The sequence below is a fragment of the Anolis sagrei genome, chromosome 2 (genome assembly GCF_037176765.1).
Source record: "Anolis sagrei isolate rAnoSag1 chromosome 2, rAnoSag1.mat, whole genome shotgun sequence".
NCBI classification, from domain to species: Eukaryota; Metazoa; Chordata; class Lepidosauria; order Squamata; family Dactyloidae; genus Anolis; species Anolis sagrei.
Window position 1 is genome coordinate 198,025,942 of NC_090022.1, and position 22,272 is coordinate 198,048,213.

The following is a 22,272-nucleotide window of genomic DNA, read 5'->3' on the forward strand; positions in this document are numbered from 1 at the left end:
GATTTCCATAGGTTTTTCTTAGGCAAAGAAAATGTGGGTGGTTTTGCCTGTTCCTTCCTTTGAAAAAGAGCCTATTGCACCTGATACCCATTGATGTTCTTGCATTTAAATATTAATCAGAGCTGGCCTTGGTTAGCTTCAATAACATGATGGGCCCTTCCACATAGTCATATAACCCAGAATATCAAGGCAGAAAATGCCACAATATCTGCTTTGAACTGGGATATCCGATTCCGCACTGCCATATATTCCAGTTCAAAGCAGATAATGTGGGATTTTTATTCAGCTGTGTGGAAGGGGCCTATACAACACGATTTTTCCCCCTGAGTTATAAATGTCATGTCTTAATTGATTCCATCATAAAAACATGGCAAACGTTGATTAAACTGCACAAACTTTGTTTTTGCAGGACATCCTACAGCACATTTCGCTATAGTCTTTCAATGAATATCTCATAGAGTCTCAACTACTTCAACATAGTTTATGGCAGACACAAAAACTAAGTTTCTGGAGTAAGACAACTACTTTCAAAATAAGTGCCACACAATTAAACAAGAAATAACACTTTCAAACCAGAAACAGAATTTTTTTCCAGATCTTGTAACATAATATAATTGGATGGGATCTGGTGTCTTTAAGGTATTTAGGATATTTAGGGTATTTATTGCCAAATAGAGATACTTTTTGTTATAGTAATAGTCTTTAAACCTAAGGTGCAACACGTCCCTGTTGTTGGTTTCATCGAAGGTGGGATTTGCCTATATGCCATCTAAATCCTCTCTGCCCCGTAGTGTGGTAGAGGCTCCTTCTTTGGAAGCTTTTAATCAGAGACTGGATGGCCACCTGTCGGGGGTGCTTTGAATGCAATTTTCCTGCTTCTTGGCCGAATGGGGTTGGACTGGATGGCCCATGAGGTTTCTTCCAACTTTATGATTCTATGACTCTATGACATGCATCAGTTCAGTAACTGGGTATTAATTCAGAAATAAATGCATTGTGATCATGAATGTCTGCCATGGCATTATGACCATGATCCTTCTATGTAGCTCATGGTCAATTCTGACAAGGTACGGTTCCCACAGCACAAACCATATGGGGGAAAAGGCACCCAACCACATGCAAAGTGCTGTCCAAATAGTCTCAGAAGGATGGGCGTGCTCCCTCTATTGCAGTGGTTCTCAACCTTTGGGTCCCCAGGTGTTTTGGCCTACAACTCCCAGAAATCCCAGCCAGTTTACCAGCTGTTAGAATTTCTGGGAGTTGAAGGCCACAGGTTGAGAACCACTGCTCTATTGTATTTGGGTGGGTTGAGGGTTACCAGACTGGTGGTAGATGCAAGGTTGGCAGAGCTTAAGGGAAGAAATCTGGCTTGGAAAAGCTTGGAATATGATTTCAATTCAACTGCAATTTATGATGACCCTATCCTGATACAGAGGTGGATTTCCATCATCTTCCCCATAGATTGAGAGAGTGTGACCTATTTGCCCAAGTCACCCAATGGTTTTTAAAGGCTGAGCAGAGGAGATTTGAACCTTGGTCTCCCAAAGCCCTAGGCCAACGCCTGAACCACAACACCACACTGGCACTCCTGTTTTGTGGAAGGAGATGATGAATTGGTAGATGCAGTAGTTGCCTTATTATCTATAACACAGAGCTATTGAAGTTGCAAATCTATATAAATAAAAATGTAATGTCCGTTTGTGGGATTAACACAACTCAAAAACCACTGGATGAATTGCTGCCAAATTTGGCCACAAGACACCTACTAACTCAAGGAGCAATTATCACTCAAAAAGATTGATTTTGTCATATGGAAGTTGTAGCTGCTGAGATTTATAGTACACTTACAATCAAAGAGCATTCTGAACTCCACCAATGGTGGAATTGAACCAAACGTGGCACACAGGACTCCCATGACCAACAGAAAACACCAAGGGTTTGGTGGGCATTTACCTTGAGTTTGGGAGTTGTAGTTCACCTACATCCAGAGAGCACTGTGGACTTAAATAATGATGGATCTGGACCAAACTTGGCACAAATATTCCATATGCCCAAATATGAACACAGATGGAGTTTGGGGGAAATAGACCTTGGCATTTGGGAGTTGTTGTTGCTGGGATGTATAGTTCACCTACAATCAAAGAGCATTCTGAACCCCACCAATGACAGAATTTGGGCAAACTGCCCACACAGAATCTCCATGACCAAGACTGGGCCACAACAACGCGTGGCAGGGAACGGCTAATTAAGTATAAAATGCCTGGAGGAGGAGTCAAAAGGTCTTTGCTTGGTACTTGGAAGACCAACAAAATAGGTGTCTGGTGGAATTTCTGGGAAGAGCATTCCATGTCTGAAGTGCCATCTCTGAGCAAGTCCTCTTCCTGGAGGCCACCTCTTCCTGGAGGCCACTTTTCAATGCCCTCTTGAAAAGACTAACCAGTGACAACTATATTTGGACACAGTTGGCCCTTTACATCTCCTGACCTCATGGTCTCCAAGGCTCTTCTTGTGGATCTAAAATCAGTTGAGAAAACAGTGAGCCACTGTTGTATGGAGACCTCAAGGATGCTCATTTACGATTGAGTTTATAGCCTGGTTGTGCTCCATTTGCTGCAAGACTTTACTAAAGAGCTGATTGTCACAGGAAGCAGGAGCTCCAGATTCAGGAAGAGGAGGCAGTTTGATCACGTTGAGAAGGAGCTTGATAGCCATATGCCATATTAACCCTAAAAGTAGGCAAAAAGAAACAAGGAGGATCCAAAAGAGCTGCAATATCCACAGAAATTAAAAGGGAAATCTTGTGGTCCCTGATGGCAGAAAATATTCTCTATCTCAATGGTTCTCAACCTGTGGGTCCCCAGATGTTTTGGCCTTCAACTCCCAGAAATCCTCACAGCTGGTAAACTGGCTGGGATTTCTGGGAGTTGTAGGACAAAAGACCTAGGGACCCACAAGTTGAGAACCACTGCTCTATCTAGTAATCTGCTTGTGGGACTTTCAGGACTCTCTGCATACAGCAATATCAACAATAACATTGGAAGACTAATGATATTGAAAGCAAAGGGACCTTCTTAGTTTATATCATCTCTTAAGAATTAGTCTCGCCCTCAATCTCTCTTTCCCTCTCTCTTTCTCATGGAAATGTGGCCAGAAGCGGACTATGAAGTGGGAGGTTGGTTGTTATGATGCAGTTGGAGCCCCCAATGGTGCAATGGGTTAAATCCTTGTGGCGGTTCGAATATGGGGAGGGGGTGAGCTCTTGTCTCAGCACTAGCTTCCCATGTGGGGACATGAGAGAAGCCTCCCGTAGGATGGTAAAAACATCAAACATTTGGGCATCCCAGGGCAATGTCCTTGCAGATGGCCAATTCTCTCACACTAGTACCGTCTTGCAGTTTCTCAAGTCGCTCCTGACATGAAAAAAATGGAGCAGTTTCTTTTCTGATGCTTCTTTGGTTATCACAGGACTTATTCCTTCTTTACTCCTGCAAATTAACTGAATGCAGGTTGGCTAATATACTTTTTCCCCTGGTTACATATTTATGCTAGGGGTCAATGATAAAAGGGTGGTTATCTTAATTGTCTGTCCAAGTATATTAATAGACAGAAATATCTCATTTGTGCTGTCGAGTGGTCATGCAAAAGCATGACATGTTAATTTCAGAATAATAGATCCATAATAGCTTGCTGATTCCGGGGAGAGGCAAGTGAATGTAAATAACTCCTTTGGGTGTTGTAGCCTATCTGCAAAAACAAAAGCAGCCACAGAAATGAGATAACTCTGATTTACTCCAACCAGACAAATTCACCAGTCTTACATGAAAAAGAAATCTGGGGAAAGGAAAGAGGGGACAAAGCCATGCATGAGATGTAAACACTAACTTGTTTGGGTGGCAAAGGACTTTGTGGTGCGATGGTTGTTTTGTAACTTAGTGGTGCTCTGTCCTTTACTGAAACAGCCACTCCCTGAACCAAATGCAGTGATTTCTGACACCAGGCAGCTTTACTAGGATCACCAAGTAAAATGCAAAACATTCAGAAAACAGCCTGAAAGCTGACACTCAGCTCAAAGCATTACAGGCCAGATGCAAGCAGGTTTGCAGCTGCTCAGAGAGGTTGTCTTTCCTTGGTCAAAAAAAGGATCAAGAAAGCAAAGATGAAGCAAGCAGGAGACCACACTCATGAACCATAATAGGAACTGCTTTGTTGTAGGCTTTTAGTGTTTTATGGCCAAGTTCTAGAAGCATTCTCTTCTGATGTTTCACCTGCATCTGTGGAAGGCATCCTCAGAGGTTTTGAGGTCTCAAAACCGCTGAGGATGCCTGCCACAGATGCAGGTGAAACATCAGGAGAGAATGCTTCTAGAACGAGGCCATACAGCACGAAAAACCTACAACAACCCAGTGATTCCGGCCATGAAAGCCTTCGACAATACATAATAGGAACTGACTGGAAGGGGTGGATTGAAGGGGGAAGCTCCACAGTACAGGAGAAGATTTTGACTATATATTCAGATATAGGTGTATTGTGGTGCTAACACAAAGGAATCTCTGGGCCACTTGTGCATTTTCAATCTACTAAGCAGGCCTCCTCAACCTGTGGCACTCTAGCTGTTTGGGCCTTCAACTCCCAGAATTCCTGACCACTGAACAAGCTGGTTAGGCCTTTTGGGAGTTGGAGGCCCAAACAGCTGGAGGGCATCTGTCCAGTGTGGTTTCGACAGGCTCCTCTGAACTGCCAGGTCAAAGAATTCACTGTCTGATTGTCTTAGCAATGCCAGAAGTAAACAATATGGGTGGGAAGGAAACACAATTTTAGGATTTCTGATTCATAGAATCATAGAGTTGGAAGAGACCTCCTGGGCCATCCAGTCCAACCCCCTGCCAAGAAGCAGGAAAATTGCATTCAAAGCACCCCCGACAGATGGCCATCCAGCCTCTGTTTAAAAGCTTCCAAAGGAGGAGCCTCCACCACACTCCGGGGCAGAGAGTTCCAATGTTGAACAGCTCTCACAGTCATGAAGTTCTTCCTAATGTTCAGATGGAATCTCCTTTCTTGTAGTTTGAAGCCATTGTTCCCTGAAGTGCAGGGAGGATGTCTGATATTGTGTGGGATACTTGCCTTCTCTCCTCCCCCAATGAAGATATTGTTTGATATATTTATTGAGTCAAACTTAAAGTACAGTATGGTAAATGTTATTGATTAGCCCTTAGGCCATGTCACAATACCAAACCAAACAAAAGGGCTTGATAAGACTTGATTACACTCTATATAGTAAGTTAAATAAAACACTTACAACAATACAGTAAATAAATATGATAAGACTGAATATATACATCACATTTCCTCGTCACCCCTACAATCTCAAACTCAAAATAGTTTATTGAGTTTATTCTCAAAGTAGTTTATTTAGTTTATTCTCAACTCAAGCACAGAAAACGCAATCTTGGTTGACAACAAAAGAGATTTAAGAAGATGGGCTTAGAGTTAACCTTAATGTTGCATAAGGTTATCTAACTGAATGGGCATCTAACTGAAGGTCGGATGTTACCAAATGTGCTATTGATTTTGAAGAGGCATGACTAGAGAGTGAAAGGAGAAATATGCTGAGAGGAAGGAGTGGCAAGCGAACTCTTATCGTGATTGCCTTCTGTCTGGAAATCTATGTCCTCATTGTGAAAAACCACGAGGATCCAGAATAGATCTTTACAGTCATTTACAAACCCACCGTCAAAACTCTACCTCTGGAAGACAATAAGACTTAGAATCATAGAATCACAGAGTTGGAAGAGACCTTGTGGGCCATCCAGTCCAACCCCCTGCCAAGAAGCAGGAAAATCGCATTCAAAGCACACCCAACAGATGGCCATCCAGCCTCTGTTTAAAAGCCTCCAAAGAAGGAGCTTCTACCACACACACCTATGATGATCTATGATCACCTATCTATGATCATCATAGGCTATTATAAACCATCTAGGACGTTAAGATCTTCTGGGGAGGCCCTGCTCTCACTCCCACCTTCTTCGCAGATGCGTCTGGCAGGGACGAGAAACAGGGCCTTCTCAGCGGTGGCCCCTCAACTGTGAAATGCCCTGCCTAGAGAAATAAGATCGGCTCCCTCCTGACTTTTCGAAAAAAGGTGAAAACCTGGCTTTTTGAGCAGGCCTTCCCAAATACAGCATAGCTATATGGAATCATGGAACTACTTGATAACGCAATGGAATAATGATTTGACATGGGGACGCTCACGATAATGTTTTAAGGCTTTGTATGGTTTTTAAAAATATTTTTATATCATATGCTATTGTTTTTAACAGAATTTCTTGAATGTTTTTACTTGTTATAATTGTTGAGGCATCAAATTGTTGCCAATTTGTGAACCACTCCGAGTCGCCTCTGGGCTAAGAGAGGTGGTATATAAATATAGGAAATAAATAAATATTATTTGTGGCCAAGTATGATTGTCTTCTAAGGGTAGAGTCTTGGTAATGGGTCCACAATTACTTTTTTAAAATGTCAGGAGCGACTTGAGAAACTGCTTCTGCTGTGAGAGAATTGGCTGTCTGCAAGGACGTTGCCCAGGGGACGCCAGGATGTTTTGATGTTTTGCCATCCTTGTGGGAGGTTTCTTTCATGTCCCCTCATGGGGAGCTGACAGAGGGAGCTCATCCGCACTCTCCCCATCAGTCTTCAGTCCTGCCGGCACAAGGGTTTAACCCCTTGTGCCACCGGAGGCTCCTGTACACAACTGACTCTAAAGACATATTCTGGATCCACATCTTTCGGAGTGAAGACATACATTTCCAGACGGAAGGCGGTTATATGTATGATTAAGTCATACCCATGAGGAATTTGCAGAGATCTCTGCAAAGGTCAATACAATTAGCACTCTTACTTGAGGCCAATAAGCACAAGCATCAAATTTGGGTGCCAGGAGAAAACAAGACCGCAGCTGGATTTCTCGTCCATGAGCAATTATCATGAGCCGCCACCAGAGGTCGCAATGGCGCAGGCAATAATAATCCTCGATCTCGTCTTTCTTGCTGAGCGAGTGAAGGGACTGCGCCTGCCAACAGGGGGCGCCCGCAGACAAGCCTGGCTCACTTTCCTTTCAAAGGAGATGTCAGAAAGGCTGAAATTCTGCAGACTTAGGCAACCTTTGGCCCTCCAGGTGTTTTGGACTTCAACTCCCAGAAATCCCAGTGAGCTTACCAGCTGTTTATTTATTTATTTCATGCATTTCTACCCCGCCCTTCCCCCCCCCCCTCCGGGGGGATTCAGGGTGGCCTCACACAAGCATCATATGATGCTATCAGCATATAAACCATCAAAATTACATGTAAAACATTAAAAATAATGAAAAGCACATTATACAATTAATTAAGCAATACATTAAACATGCCAATTAAAACCAGATCCAAGTCAGGGTAATTCCAATGTCGCAGATATCCTAAATTTCTTTCCAATTGCCACTGTCCACTAATCAAACGCCTGGTCCCAAAGCCAATCTTCATTGTCTTCTAAAGGACAGGAGGGAGGTGGCCAATCTGATGTCCTTAAGGAGAGAGTTCCACAGATGGGGGGGCCACTGCCAAGAAGGCCCTGTCACTCGTCCCCACCAACCATGTTTGCGAAAGCGGTGGGATCGAGAGCAGGGCCCCCTCTGACAATCTTAAGCTTTGTGATGCTTCGTAACGGGAGATACGTAACAGGTAATCTGAGCCAGAACCATTTAGGGCTTTAAAGGTTAGGAATTTCTCCTCGTTATTTGGAACGTATTGTGCCATAACACTACAGGGCGCTTTGAAATGATGCCCAGTTTCAAAGCAGTATGTTTCACAATGGTAAATATTACGATACAAAAGTTTCAAAGGGTTTCATGAGTTATCAACGAATGATTTTGAGCCAAAAAATAAACCAAACCACTCCACAAATGGAGAATATCTCACCAAGCCTTGTGTCGCAGGGTTGCCATCTTCCGAATGGCTAACGCTCCAGGATGTTTGTGCGTCTAGTGGGAACCCTTTGAAACTCTATGGCCCACCTTTTCAAAGGGCGAGCATTCCAATAGTTGGCATTTCCTAATAGTAGAAATATAAGGATTTCAAACTGGGTCCATCTTTTTGAAACACTCTATATTTCCTTCGCATTGCTATTTAAATCTGACTTGCATGAACAATAGGTAAGTCTCATAAAAAGGGAATCCCAAGCAAAGTGTATAGGAGCCCCTGCTGGTGCAGTGGGTTAAACCCTTGCACCAGCAGGACTGAAAATTGACAAGTCACAGGTTTGAATCTGGGGAGAGTGCAGATGAGCTCCCTCTGTCAGCTCCAGCTCCCCATGCAGGGACATGAGAGAAGAATCCCACAAGGATGGTAAAACATCAAAACATCCGGGCATTCCCCTGGGCAACGTCCTTGTAGACAGCCAATTCCTTCACACCAGAAGTTACTTGTAAGTCACTCCTCTCAGGAATTTTTTAATATAATTTTAAATTTATCTCTATTGAATTTTGTTTTATTAATTAAAAAAAACAAGGTGTATGGTGAATGTGAGCAGAGTCATGGAAAGTTTACCCTGCCAACAACACAGTGTTGGGAAAACATGGGAAGAGTACAGAAGTGTGTTCTGATTCTCAAAAACTGGGTCTTACAGGGAAGAACTGGTGCCATTTTTGGAACAAGCAGGTCAAATATACCACCCAGAAACAGGGCTGACATTTGAGGCACCAAAACATGTGTCGGCCAGTGTAATCCAGCCAAAGATTTCTCTGAAATTCTGCGAGGGAGATATTACACATGTACTTAACCTGACCATTTAATTCAATCAATTAAGTTTTGGTTACCTCTTTTTCCCCTTTGGTTTGAACCCTACTGTCCACCAAACAGTGCATGCAGTTCTATAAGAAAATCTCCATCGTATTCCATAACCCAGGGGTTCTCAAACTTTTTCAGCCATGGAGCCCTTTTTAATGCAAAAGTTTCTTGTGGAGCCCCAAGAAGTATTTATATATTATACATTATATATTATAGGTAAATGTAAAGGTTTTCCCCTGACATTAATTCCAGTCGTGTCTGACTCTGGGGGTTGGTGCTCATCTCCATTTCTAAGCCAAAGAGCCGACGTTGTCCATAGACACCTCCAAGGTCATGTGGCCAGCATGATTGCATGGAGCGCCGTTATATAATATATAATTATATAAAAATCATAATAATAAAAACTGGAAAGATGACTTAGGATATTGCAACATTGAATTAACCCAGATTGGATTTGGTTTCTAACTGGCGTGTTTATTTTTTTAATGAATTGTTTTAATGTATTTGTTGACTATTTATATGATGATAGCATTGTATGGTGCTTGTGTGAGGCCATCCTGAGTCCCCCTTGAGGGGGGAAGGGTGGGGTAAAAGTGTATGTAATAAAATAAATAAATAATAATAAATAAAAACTTTATTTTTGTACCCCATCTCCCTGAAGAGACTCGATATTCTCTCTCTCGCTCTCGCTCTACACACACACACACACACACACATACATATATTAGGCATGGGTAAACTTTTGCATTGAACCCCCTTGGGGAGAGAGGGTGGAAGATGATGATGATGATGATTATTATTATTATTATTATTACAATCTGACAGACAGGCTGAGCCAGTGGCAGTAGAAGCACATGCAGAGAAGCAAGGAAAAGATTCTGGGCAGCGAAGGAAGTGAGGGAGAAAGGGTCTGTGCCCTGGGAGGAGGATGCTATTGCTTCGGCAGCTCCAAATTTTAATTTCCCTGCATTTCTCAGGAGGAGGAGGAGGATAGAGGAGGAGGCAGGAAGCTGAAGGGTGTCACGAAGCCCCTCACTATTCCTCATGGAGCCCTAAGGGCTCTGCAGAGCACAGTTTGAGAACCCTTGTCATAACCTATCAGGAGTGCTTTGATTGTGTTTTCCAGCAGGTCAGATGAAGGTTGGACCGAATGGCCTTTGTGACTATTTCCAATTCTATGATTCTAGCTCGCTGACATTGACAGTCTATATTACAAAGAATTCCCTCTTCTCTGTTATTTTCTCTGTCCTCATTTACACCTTAAAATATCTTCATGACTTATGTGGACTCTGGTCACCCCCATCCACTACCTGCAGTGTTTTTCTACTCTTCTGGTACACAACATTTGTGCGACACAAACCTTGAACGCAGCCTATCCTTATTGTAAGGCTGTCTGCTTTTCAGATTGAGATTACTGTGGAGCTGCATGTGGTTTGGCAAGGTTACACTCTGACTTGGTTGCTTCTAGATCAAGCATGGTCAAATTTCGGCCCTCCAGGTGTTTTGGACTTCAGCTCCCACAATTCCTAACAGTCGGTGGGGCCGAAATTTGCCCACGTCTGTTCTAGATCAGTCCCAGTTCCTGTATTATGAAAGATGTGCCACCTGCAGTTTCCATCTGCAAGCGCAGTTTGTGTCTTCTCTGTGATGAGAATCCAGAGGCACATCCAAGGAGGGTCAGGAAATATTGGATATTTTTGGGAAAGGGAATACAATAGCTTTAAAAATCTCAATATCTTTCTTTTCTGTCTCTACAGGATCCAGAAGACACAGAGAGGGAAGTCCAAATCTAGTCTGTCAACATGGGTGAAATAGAGCAAATGAAGCAAGAGTCAGAGCAGCTGAAGAAGCAGATTGAGGTAATGCTGGGAGACACTGGGGAGAAGCCTAAACCATTGCTGTTTAAGCTGTGGGCCCCAATCAAATAAGGGGGTCCTTGGGTCCAGAAAAATTGGCAACAGTAAACGGTTTCAGAATGCCACTCATTTACACAAATCTGTTAGCAACAATATACAGTGTTTACAATGGATTCTGCAGAGAATGCTTCAGCACTACTCCACAGAAAGGGAAATCAGCCCGTTTAGCAAGCCTTGCAAATGCTGATTTATTGTCAGAAAATGTTTGACTTGTATACTTATTTTATAAACATATATACCTGGGGTCATATGCGAGGGTTGGATGAAAAGTTATGCCTTCATCTTCATTACTTGGGTTTGGATGGGAATATTTTATTAAATCAAATGCAGAAATAATCCTTAGAATGTGCTCTTTAACTATCATTATTCCCTTTTCCACATAATCACTAGACAATTAGATACATTTCTGCAAACAAGTACCATGTTTCTGAAGCCATCACGGAAGAAGTCGACACTCTGTTTCCATAACCAGTGTCTCACAGTTCTCTCATCCTGGGTACAGATCTTCCAATAGCCCAGCAAAGCAATAATGTGACTCACACGTTCTTGTGAAATGTCGATTACGCTTGAAATTTTTGAGTGATACGATGATCATCCTGAATCAATGTCAACCTTTTGCTTGTGAAACTCAGTGGTTGCTGTCACAGGACGCCCAACTCTTTGTTTGTCACACAAGTCAGATGTTCCCACCTCAACATCTTTAAGCTTACTTGCACAACAACGCACAGTACTCACATCAACATAATCACCATAAACAGCTTGCATTCTCTGATGAATTTCCTTTGGGGTGACACCTTCTGCTGTCAAGAAGACTGCACGTTGCTTAAGTCGCATTGACCAACCATCTGCACAGGGCTCCATACTTCGCACTTTAACAACACAACCGTTCAATGCTAAGGCTTCCTGCCAAAATGGAACTGTAGAGGAGAGTCTACCGAACAAGCCAGTACCTGCCGCATACCAGTACTGCCATCTGTTGAGTTGCAAAGGTGGAGGCGTTACTTTTCATTCAACCCTTGTAACATTTCTCAGGTGGAAAAGGGTCATGAGTAGAAAAAGTTGAAGAAACTCTGGTTTAGACTGAGGCCTCTTCTCATTCCTGGTGCTGAGCCACAGGCCATGAGACTACCTTAAACTAGCCGTTCTATCAGCCTATAAGCTGAGTACCACTGTGATCACTTAAGGAATGAGTAGGATTACAATAAAGCAACACTTTCCTCCTACAATTTTATTCCACCTCCAACAGTTGTAACTCTTTCTCTTGTTGCAGGAAGCTCGAAAGGCTTGTGCAGACACTACACTTGCTCAGGTAAGAAGAGCTGGCAAAACTTTACCTTGCCAAGACAGAATAATAATAATATTTTTTTGTCGTGTCAGGGGCGATCTCATAAACTACAAGTAATATATAATAATTATATAATAATAATAATAATAATAATAATAATAATAATAATAATAATGCTTTATATTCAGCCCTTCTCCCCGAGGGGACTCAGAGCTGATTACTGCATATAAACAGACACAGACAAACATTCAATATCTTGTTACAATGAAATACAACGAGACACAAATAACACAGGCAAAGGCAAAGGCTTCTCCTTTCATTTCCGGCTCTGGAGGCAGTGCTCATCTCCATTTCCAAGCTGAGGAGCCTGCGTTGTCCATAGACACCTCCTGGTCATGTGGCCAGCATGACTGTATTGAGCATCTTTTTGCCTTTTCCTGCTGAAGCGGTACCTATTGATGTACTCGCATTTGCATGTTTTCGAACTGCTAGGCTGGCAGGAGCTAGGGTTAACAGCAGGAGCTCAACCCATCAAACTGCCAACTGTCAGCAGTTCAGCACTGAGCCACCTGCAGTCCCAAAAATCATCCGACACAAATCTCTAGCAAGGAGTAGGTTTTCCCAAATCATTCAACATGGTTTAGGAGAAGGGATGTTCCTCCACTATCTGCATTTGCTGGGCTAATCTTCCCTTTTCTATTCAGCTCGTCTCTGGGATTGAAGTGGTCGGGCGCATACAGATGCGCACACGGCGGACCCTGCGTGGGCACCTGGCCAAGATCTATGCTTGTCACTGGTCCACAGACTCCAAGTAAGCCTTCCCAAATCTGTTGTTTTCCAGGCATTTCGAATTTGCATTCCCTTTACACACACACACAAAGTAAACATGGGCCCCATCTACACTGCTGTATAATCCAGTATCTAATTCCACATTATCTGCTTTGAACTGGATTGTATGGCAGTATAGGCTCATAATGCCGTTCAACGCAAATAATCTGGATTCAGAAACCGGATTATAAAACAGTGTAGATCCAGCCATAATCGGTGGTAGTGAACTATAGTTGATAAGGGCTGTTATAATGCATGCACAATGCAAATTGTTGCTAACATTAGAAGAACATTAAGTGAATGAAGGGCACTGGGATTTATAAATCTACCTTTTTTACCATCTCTTAATTTCTTTACTGTGTAAACTCAAGGGTCAGCCAACAGCAGCCCTATACACAAAACAAAATACTAGAAATCTATAAAATGGTAATTCCTTTATTAGGTCAACCAAATAGCCACAAGACAATGGTGTCATTCTCATGTGGATTTCAGGATGACACCGATGACTACATGTTTTAATGGTTTTATATAAGTTTTATATTGTTATGTTTATTGTTAATTAATTATACTTTTATGAATGCATGGCATCGCAGTTATGCCAACTTGTAACCCGCCTTGAGTCACCATATGGTTGAGAAAGGCGGGCTATAAATATCGTAAATAAATACGATAAATAAATTTCATCAGATAGGATGCAAGGTTCAGGCATAACCATGTTGGTGTGATTGACAGGTGGTGCCTTCAAACCCCGTTCAGCACAGTCATACTAACATGCTTCTGCTCCTCTCCCTTAGGCTTATGGTCAGTGCCTCACAAGATGGAAAGCTCATCGTGTGGGACACATACACAACCAACAAGGTAAGGGCTTCTTACACAGGTAGGTAGATATTCCACCTGCCAGAAATACCACAAAGGAAAGTCTGAGAGCTAACGGCATGTCATCCCGCAGTCTTACTTTTCTGTCCAGTCAAGTCCTACCGATTCTTTCTTTCTTTTCCAACGTTTCTTTCTTTCTTTTCCAATGGAGTCCAAACTCACTTTGGATTTCCGCCCTCTCCTCTGACCTCAGGTCCATGCCATCCCTCTACGCTCCTCCTGGGTCATGACCTGTGCCTATGCCCCATCAGGGAATTTCGTGGCCTGCGGAGGTCTCGACAACATGTGCTCCATTTACAACCTCAAGAGCCGCGAAGGGAACGTGAAAGTCAGCCGGGAACTCTCGGCCCATACAGGTGAACATTTCGGCCAGGGCGGCGGGTATTTAACTATCCAATGCAAGCTTGGAAAGTCTGTAGGTCACAAGGTACAATCTCAGAAGCCAGAGACCAGGTTGTTGTGGGGCTTACTGTTCCTCCACATGACTAGCAAATACAGGATAAAGGACCAGCATTACAGAAAAAAAATGGTAGATTTATGTAACATAAAATAAATATGCATCCTGGGTTGCTGTGAGTTTTCCAGGCTGTATGGCCATGTTCCAGAAGCATTCTCTCCTGACGTTTTGCCTGCATCTATGGCAGGCATCCTCAGAGGTTGTGAGGATGCCTGCTATAGATGTGGTTGAAACTTCAGGAAACAATGCTTCTGGAACATGGACATACAGCCCAAAAAACTCTGAGCAACCCAGTGATTGAGTCCCCTTCGGGGTAGAGAAAGGCAGGGTATAAACAGAGTAAGTAAGTAAGTAAATAAATAAATAACGAACGCCACCGACAACTATATGCACCCTGTCCAGCTTTGTGCTAGCTTAAAGCCCATGAAGTCACGAGGAGTCGGAAGCAACTGCACGAATAAACAACAAAAAAGCCAAGGGACAATTGGTTGCACTCGCGGGCTAGATATAGGTTGCTATATAATCCAGTTCCTGAATCCAGATTTTCTGCTTTGGATTGTCTGAGTCTACACCGCCATATAATCCAGTTCAAAACAGGTAATCTGGATTCAGGAACTGGATTATATGCCAGTGTAGATAGAGTCTCGGACATTATGTTAGTGTCGTCCCCAGTGCAGCCAATTGGTCCATGAGCATAAATATTTTCCCCACCACCTTTGCATCTAGCAGAGCTGATTTTAAGCCTTTGGTGCAATTGGTAGCTGAACTGGGGGATTCAGCAGAACCAGGGTAGTAGGACCACGATGCATACTAAAATGTGTATAGAGTTTGGGCTTTTGTGCATATAATGTTTTCTTTCCTCAATAACAATCACTTTCTGTTATAGGCTACCTCTCCTGCTGTCGATTTCTGGATGACAACAATATTGTGACCAGTTCTGGAGACACTACATGGTAGGTCTATCCACCCAATGTGTGGGAATGAAAAAAAATGGCAGCCGGGGGGGGGGGGACGGGGACGACAATACATGTTTTCCCCAACTTTTTAAAAATGGTACAGGATATTTTCTTTTAAGTGATGTCCAACATATTGAAAAACTATATAGCAGGTGCATTACTAGGTAAGACTGTGTACAGTACGATAGTTCCCTTTCTTACAATTCTTGGTTTTAGTTTCCTTCTCATAGGAATTAATCCACATAGCACTATGGAAAACTAGAGGAGATAAGATAATTGCTTTTGCCTTAATAACGTTGATGGTTTCCTCTGTACTTTTTTTGTTTTGTGTTTTTTTGCCTGTCCTTCTTCGGTTCAATTTTTTTCCACACACAAAACCTCTTGAAAAACACATCTTTTCCTGTGTCTTCAAAGTTTCTGGAAATGTTACATCGACATCATAATTTTTATCAGAGCTATCCTCCCTTACCAGAATAAATGAATCCTTTGTCATCTATCCAGGTATTTTTATTCTTTCCATGCCTTCCCATAGTTATCCTGATATAAATTAATGTCTTTGTTAACTATCCATATTCCTAAACACTTAAATTTACTACCTCCCCCCCCCTCATATTTACCCCCACCCTTTTCCTCTCTTTCTGTCAAACTCATTGTTCTCCTTCTTTCGTTGTAAACCCTGTTCATGGTTTCCATACTTTTTAATGTATGTAATAAAAACTGAATTTTAAACTTTTCTATCACACTCTACTCTAAGAGCACATATTCTAAATAAAAAGATATTTTTAAAAATACTTACATTTACTTGTGACCTTACATGCTGAAATGCTGTCCAATATTATTTTTGAAAGATTTTTAATTAAAAACATCTTTATGTATTTTAAAACCTGACACACTTCCTTACTTACTAATTATTCCCATCAAATTTGGTATGCTCTTTATAGGATCTTCTGTAATGACCGCCATATATCATATATCATATGATATATGGCGGTCATTACAGATATATCATAACTTTACATTCTCGCCCTTTTATTTTTACTTCTTTAATATGTCAATCTTCTCTGATCTTAATATTTAATACTCCTAATGTCCATATAAACAGAAGGGGCGAGAGTGAGCAATCTTGTCTGGTTTTCTTTTTATATTTCTATCCAATTTGACAGTTGGCAATTTATCCTTAGTCTTACTTTTGATTAGAGTATATTGCACATACCACATTTCTAAATTGTGGGCCCATCACATAGACAAAACTTTTCCCATAAATTCCCAATGAACATTATCAGACACTTTATCAGCATCAAGAAGTAAGAATACAATCTATCTATTGGGATCTTGTTCAGCTACATCTATTATGTTTAAAATCGTTATCACATTCTGATTTAACTATCTGCTTGGGAGGAAGCCTGCTTGGTCTTTTAAAAATTCTTTTTAATCTATATGCTAAAATCTCTGTAAATAGCTTATAATCACAACTTAGTAACTAGAATGGCCTATAATTTGCCACATGTTCTACATCTCTATCCTGTTTTGGGATGAGAACTATGTTCGCCTCCACCCAAGAGTCTGAGACCTCACCTTTCTGCGGCACTTTGTTCATTACTGATAGCAGGATTGGGGCCTGTTCTTCTTTATATTCCTTGTGATACTTGGCTGAGAATCCATCTGGGCCAGGAGCTTTATCTATTTTAGCTTTATCAGTAACCCCACCTAATTCCTCCAACGTGATTGCTTTATCTAATTCTAAATTCATTTCCTCCGAGAGCTTTGTAAACTTCATATCCTCCATATATTGATCTATCTTTTTAGAATTAGTCTGGGAATTTTTGTATAAATCCTGTAATAATCTTCAAAACCTTATGAATACTCTGTGTATCAGTGATTGTTTCTCCCTTATTTCTTATTTCAACAATTAGTTGTTGCTTCATATTTTTCTTCAGTTGTCATGCTGACAGTTTCCTTGGTTTATCTGCATTTTCAAAAAATTATGGCTATTGTACATAATATTCATTTCAACCTCATTCACACTCAACAATTCATATTGCTATTGTAAATTAGCCAGTTCTTGTTGCAATTTCCCCTATTTAATTTGTTATTCTCTAATTCTTTTTTAGCTCTAATCTTAACAAAAAATCTCCACCTGTATATTATATTTCTCTTTGTACAACCTAATATTTTGTTGTATTAATAAGTCTCTAACCACTGCTTTCCTGTGTCCCAGATCAATTTTCACCCATCTCATTCTTTAAATTCTCTTTTAAGTATATTTTATTCTCGTCCTAATCGTTTCTTCAATTCTATGGTCTTTGATTCATTTCCCACATTTTCCTTTCCCACTGTCCACCTTTTAGATTTAGTAACACCCGGTTGTGATCAGAGAACAGTCTTCATAGTATTGCCTTTTTTCATTATTTATGACCAACCATTTTGTTACAAAGATATAATCAATTCTGGATGATGTACCATATCTGTGAGAGTACTATGTATGTTCTAAAATCTTCCAAAATTGCATAAATTCCAAATGTCATAAAGCTCCAACTGTTGTTACTCTCCTATAAGTAACCATGGAAGTCTCCCTTCTTTTGTGTCTTTTTCCTTTTAAAATTCCTATCCAATTTTGGGTCCATTGCCCCACTGAAATCTCCCAACCAGATCATTTCACTCCCTCCATATTTTGCCAAAATAACTGTTTTTTTATTTTTTAAAAATGTTTCACATTTGGTGTATATATTCCCATGAGTAAAACCTGTTTATAATGCAGTTTCACTCTAACAATTAAAATCCTACTCTCTTGGGTCTTCATAATTTTTTTCTAGAATTTAAAAAAAGAAAATGGTACACCATTAGTTTTCTTATAATTACAAGCCATAAATAGTTGACCTAACTTTTCTTGCTTCAAGAGATGTGTATCTTTGTCCAGTATGTGCAATTCCTGCAAGTATGCTATATCCAACTTCATTTTATACCTTATTTCGTTTAAACCTGTTGTTCATTTCATTAACTTTAAGAGACATTATTTTTAATTGTTGGACATAATCCAATTAATCTCTACCCTCTCTATTCTGGCAACCTCTCAGATGGCCATCTGTCAGGGGTGATTTGAATGCAATATTCCTGCTTCTTGGCAGGGGGTTGGACTGGATGGCCCATGAGGTCTCTCCCAACTCTATGATTCTATGATTCTATGATAGAAGGATCTTCAAATAAAACCAGAAAGAACAGAAACAAATATGGGACTTTCTGGTCTTTTTAATCAGTCTGATGTGGACTTAGCATGTCATTAAATGAGAAAGAACAGGAACAAAATCTGGGAGTTTTTGGTCAGCCTAGAACTGCCCTCAAACGGTTTTATGGTTACGAAGCCAAGACATGGCATTCTTAGGTCTAGAGTTGCTGATTTTATTTCCTATATAGTTGTAGTTACGTTTGTGTGCTTGTTCTCGATTTGTTGGCTGACTCAACTCCTGTTCTAAGCCAAGGTGTTCTTAAAGAAGTGTTTGAAATATGCAGTGTGTATAAATACGAAACCTTAGACAAGTACACATCCCGATCAGATGAAGCCTTGAGTTTCTGAGTGCCTGATGCCTTCCTCCTCCTCCTTCCCACAGTTGCCTCTGGGACATTGAAACCGGACAGCCGAAGACAACCTTCGTAGGCCACACTGGCGACTGCATGAGCCTGGCTGTCTCCCCAGACTTCAAGCTCTTCATCTCTGGGGCCTGCGATGCCTCGGCCAAGCTATGGGACGTCCGGGAGGGAACATGCCGCCAGACATTCACGGGACACGAATCGGACATCAACGCCATCAGCGTAAGTTTCCTTGATAGGCCAGGGACCACCCCTAGATTGGAGGGTGGGCTGTGGCTAGGTCACGTCTGGAGGTAAGAGGTACCAGGAATGGAAGACACTGAACTGTAGGCTAGGCAGGACTTGTTTGTCCTTTCTGTGCAGTTCTTCCCCAACGGTGAGGCCATCTGTACTGGCTCTGACGATGCCACCTGCCGCCTCTTCGACCTCCGAGCAGACCAGGAGCTCATTACCTATGCGCATGAGAGCATCATCTGCGGAATCACCTCAGTCGCATTCTCCCGCAGCGGCCGCCTCCTCCTGGCTGGATATGACGACTTTAACTGCAACATCTGGGATGCTTTAAAAGCAGAGCGTGTGGGTGAGTACCTCAGATCCACAGCTCTAGTCATGCATTCCTGCCTCTTTCTCAGAAGAGCCAGCTCAAAAACAAAGGTCTTTCTCCCAATATGTCAGTTTTCAATATACAGTGCAGCAGTGGTATTTGAGAGGAAAGAACTGCCACCTCCTTCCTCCCGTATTATTAATGGGAGGATGTTCTGGATGTTCCTAGCATCCCTGCCATGCTTGTTTAGGTGAACAATGGCTGGAGGGAATCCGCTTTCAACAGGTCTGCTAAAACTTTGAGAATTCCCAGCGTAGAGAGATCTCCAATGCTTACCCCAAATTCTTTTTATTCAGATTAAAGGGAGAAGAATGAAGCCATTGTAACAAAGTGTATCATTTCCTGCTGCTTTCTTTACGTTTGGATTTTAGTTTACTTTCTATTACATTTTAACATCATATTACCTTATATTGTTAAAGACTTTCACAGCCATAATCACCGGGGTGTTGTGTGGTTTCCGGGAAGTATGGCTGTGTTCTAGCAGCATTTTCTCCCAGTGTTTCACCTGCATCTGTGGCTGGCATCTTCAGAGGATCTGATGGTAGTCAAGCAAGTCGCATATATATACACCTGTAGAATGTCTAAGATGGGAGGAAATAACAAATGCTTGTTAAAGAAATGTAAAGAAGAGCAGTAAGCAAGCAAGATTTTTTGTATGTGTTGAGTGGGATCAATCCATTAGCAAGTTAGAAGGGCATCTGCATGGAAGTAGCCAGGCTATTTTTTCCCTTTGAATTGTTGGATGCCTAGGGGCATCCTTTGTCTGGGTGAGGTTCACTAGCCCTTGATTGCTTACTGCATGGAGAGTGTCTGGGTGGTGTTCAAGACAGTTAAGACAGCAACTAATGCTGACAAACTATAGGAATCATACCTCAGAAGATATGACCATAGTCTCTGGGGTGAAGACAAGTCTACTCGGAAGATTGCTCTTGATTTAGAAGTGCCTGGCAAGATACCAAAAGAATGACTGAAGCAACACTGGTTGGACACACTGCACAATGACCTGAAGACTGTTGCATACACCCTGATCAGGTGTATGAAATTATTCATAATTATGAAATTATGACTGTATGAAATTATTTATTTATTTATTTATTTAAAGCATTTACTGCATATACTCGAGTATAAGTCTAGTTTTTCAACCCCTTTTTTAGGCTAAAAAGGTTCTCCCCGGCTTATACTTGAGTCAAGGTTATTTATTATTTTATTCTGTTATTAGTATTATTTTTATTACATTTATTATTTTACTCTATTTATTATTATTATTATTATTATCTTTATATTATTTTTACTGTACTATTATTTTATTACGTTTATTATTTTACTCTATTACTGTTATTAAATTTCCATTATTTACTCTATTATTATTATTATTATTATTATTGCATTTATTACTTTACTCTCTTTATTATTATTGGAAGGATACGTAAGCACATTGACATTGAAGATTAGAATAATGGTTTCATCAGAGTTGAATAGTCTTATTTTAAATTACAGTTTTATGTAAATACACAAAAGCATTCAACCTACTGATGATTTTCAGTAGCAGCTACATTTTTCACCCTTGGCTTATACTCGAGTCAATACATTTTCCAAGTTTCTTATGGTAAAATTAGGTGCCTCGGCTTATATTCGGATCGGCTTATAATTGAGTATATACAGTATATTCCACCCTTCTCACCCCGAAGGGGACTAAGAGCGGATCACAGATTACATACATGGCAAACATTCCATGCCATTAGACATACAGGACAGACAGACAGATAGAGGCATGTGTCTTGGCATTTTTCCAACTTCGGTGTCCTGGAGGTTATGCTCGATTCTGGCCACAGGAGGGTGCTGTCACTCCATCCTCTATGATGACAAGCCTTTTAGATCATAGACTTTCCTCCTATTATTTGATTGCCAGCTTTTTTATGGTGCTGTAAAATATCTCCCAGCTTAAGTGGTGCCTAATTTTTCTACTCACAGCTACAGCTGTCTCCAAACTGCTTAAGTGGACAGTAGGCTGAAGGTTGGGTGCTCACTCAGGCCTGGGCTCAAACTCACAACCTTTCAGTTGGGGAAGATCTATTGATGCTGGTGATTAACCAGCTGTGCTAAAGCCTGACCAACAAACCAGTAAAGCGCCCACAAACCAGTAAAGAGGCCCACCATCAAGTGGGACAAATGCTGAAGAAGAAGACAGTGACTAATGAACTTGTTTGACTACCACCAGATCTTCTGAAGATGTCAACCACAGATGCAGGCGCAACATCAGGAGGAAATGCTGCTAGAACATGGCCATACAGTCTAGAAACCACACAACATCCCATTACATTACCTGCCTGTTATTGAGATATGTTAATCTGAAACGTGAATACTGCTTTTTGTTTCTCTCCTGTTCAGGAATCCTGTCTGGGCATGACAACAGGGTGAGCTGTTTGGGAGTTACTGCAGATGGCATGGCCGTGTCTACTGGCTCCTGGGACAGCTTCTTGAAAATCTGGAACTGAAGATGAAGCGAGAGAAGATAACAGGGAGCCCTCCCCAGGCATATTATATATTGAGTACAACTACTACTATTACTGACATTTCTGCTTGTTCTATGCAGACCTAACAGCCCAAAAGACACTTCCCTACCTAAAGGAGAAACTTGGAGAAAGGGTTCGTTCATATAGGCCAAGCTTCCCCAAGCCCTCTCCCTTTCTCCCTGCCCCAATTCAGGGGTCCCTCGGGACTGTGGCTGCTTTCAAGGTGATGCCTCAGTGAGACGGGGCCTCCAAGTAGCCCTGCCAGCTTCCTTCACATGAAGGTACAAGGCACAATGAGATCCCAAACAGCGTTCTAAGGCACCTGCATCAAGAGGCACTCTGGTCCCCAGTTTAACTCCCTCCAGGATATATAGCAAATTTCAGTCACATGGCCTTGTGAGGCTACTACAGCTAGGCTTCTGCATTGATCTTTATT

General features: G+C 41.5%; 1 protein-coding gene across 1 annotated transcript in view; it reads left to right on the forward strand.

Moving 5' to 3' along the window:
* Nucleotides 1-21,892, forward strand: part of GNB3 (G protein subunit beta 3) — a 29,896-nt gene extending 8,004 nt beyond the window's left edge. Inside the window, exons 2-10 of the mRNA XM_060762616.2 lie at nt 10,574-10,675; nt 12,003-12,041; nt 12,722-12,828; nt 13,640-13,703; nt 13,915-14,077; nt 15,065-15,131; nt 18,740-18,941; nt 19,083-19,299; nt 21,712-21,892. Of these exons, the coding sequence (XP_060618599.1) occupies nt 10,619-10,675; nt 12,003-12,041; nt 12,722-12,828; nt 13,640-13,703; nt 13,915-14,077; nt 15,065-15,131; nt 18,740-18,941; nt 19,083-19,299; nt 21,712-21,818 (1,023 nt within the window). The 5' untranslated portion in view covers nt 10,574-10,618 and the 3' untranslated portion in view covers nt 21,819-21,892. The remainder of the gene's footprint in view (nt 1-10,573; nt 10,676-12,002; nt 12,042-12,721; nt 12,829-13,639; nt 13,704-13,914; nt 14,078-15,064; nt 15,132-18,739; nt 18,942-19,082; nt 19,300-21,711) is intronic.
* Nucleotides 21,893-22,272: the final 380 nt, after the last annotated feature.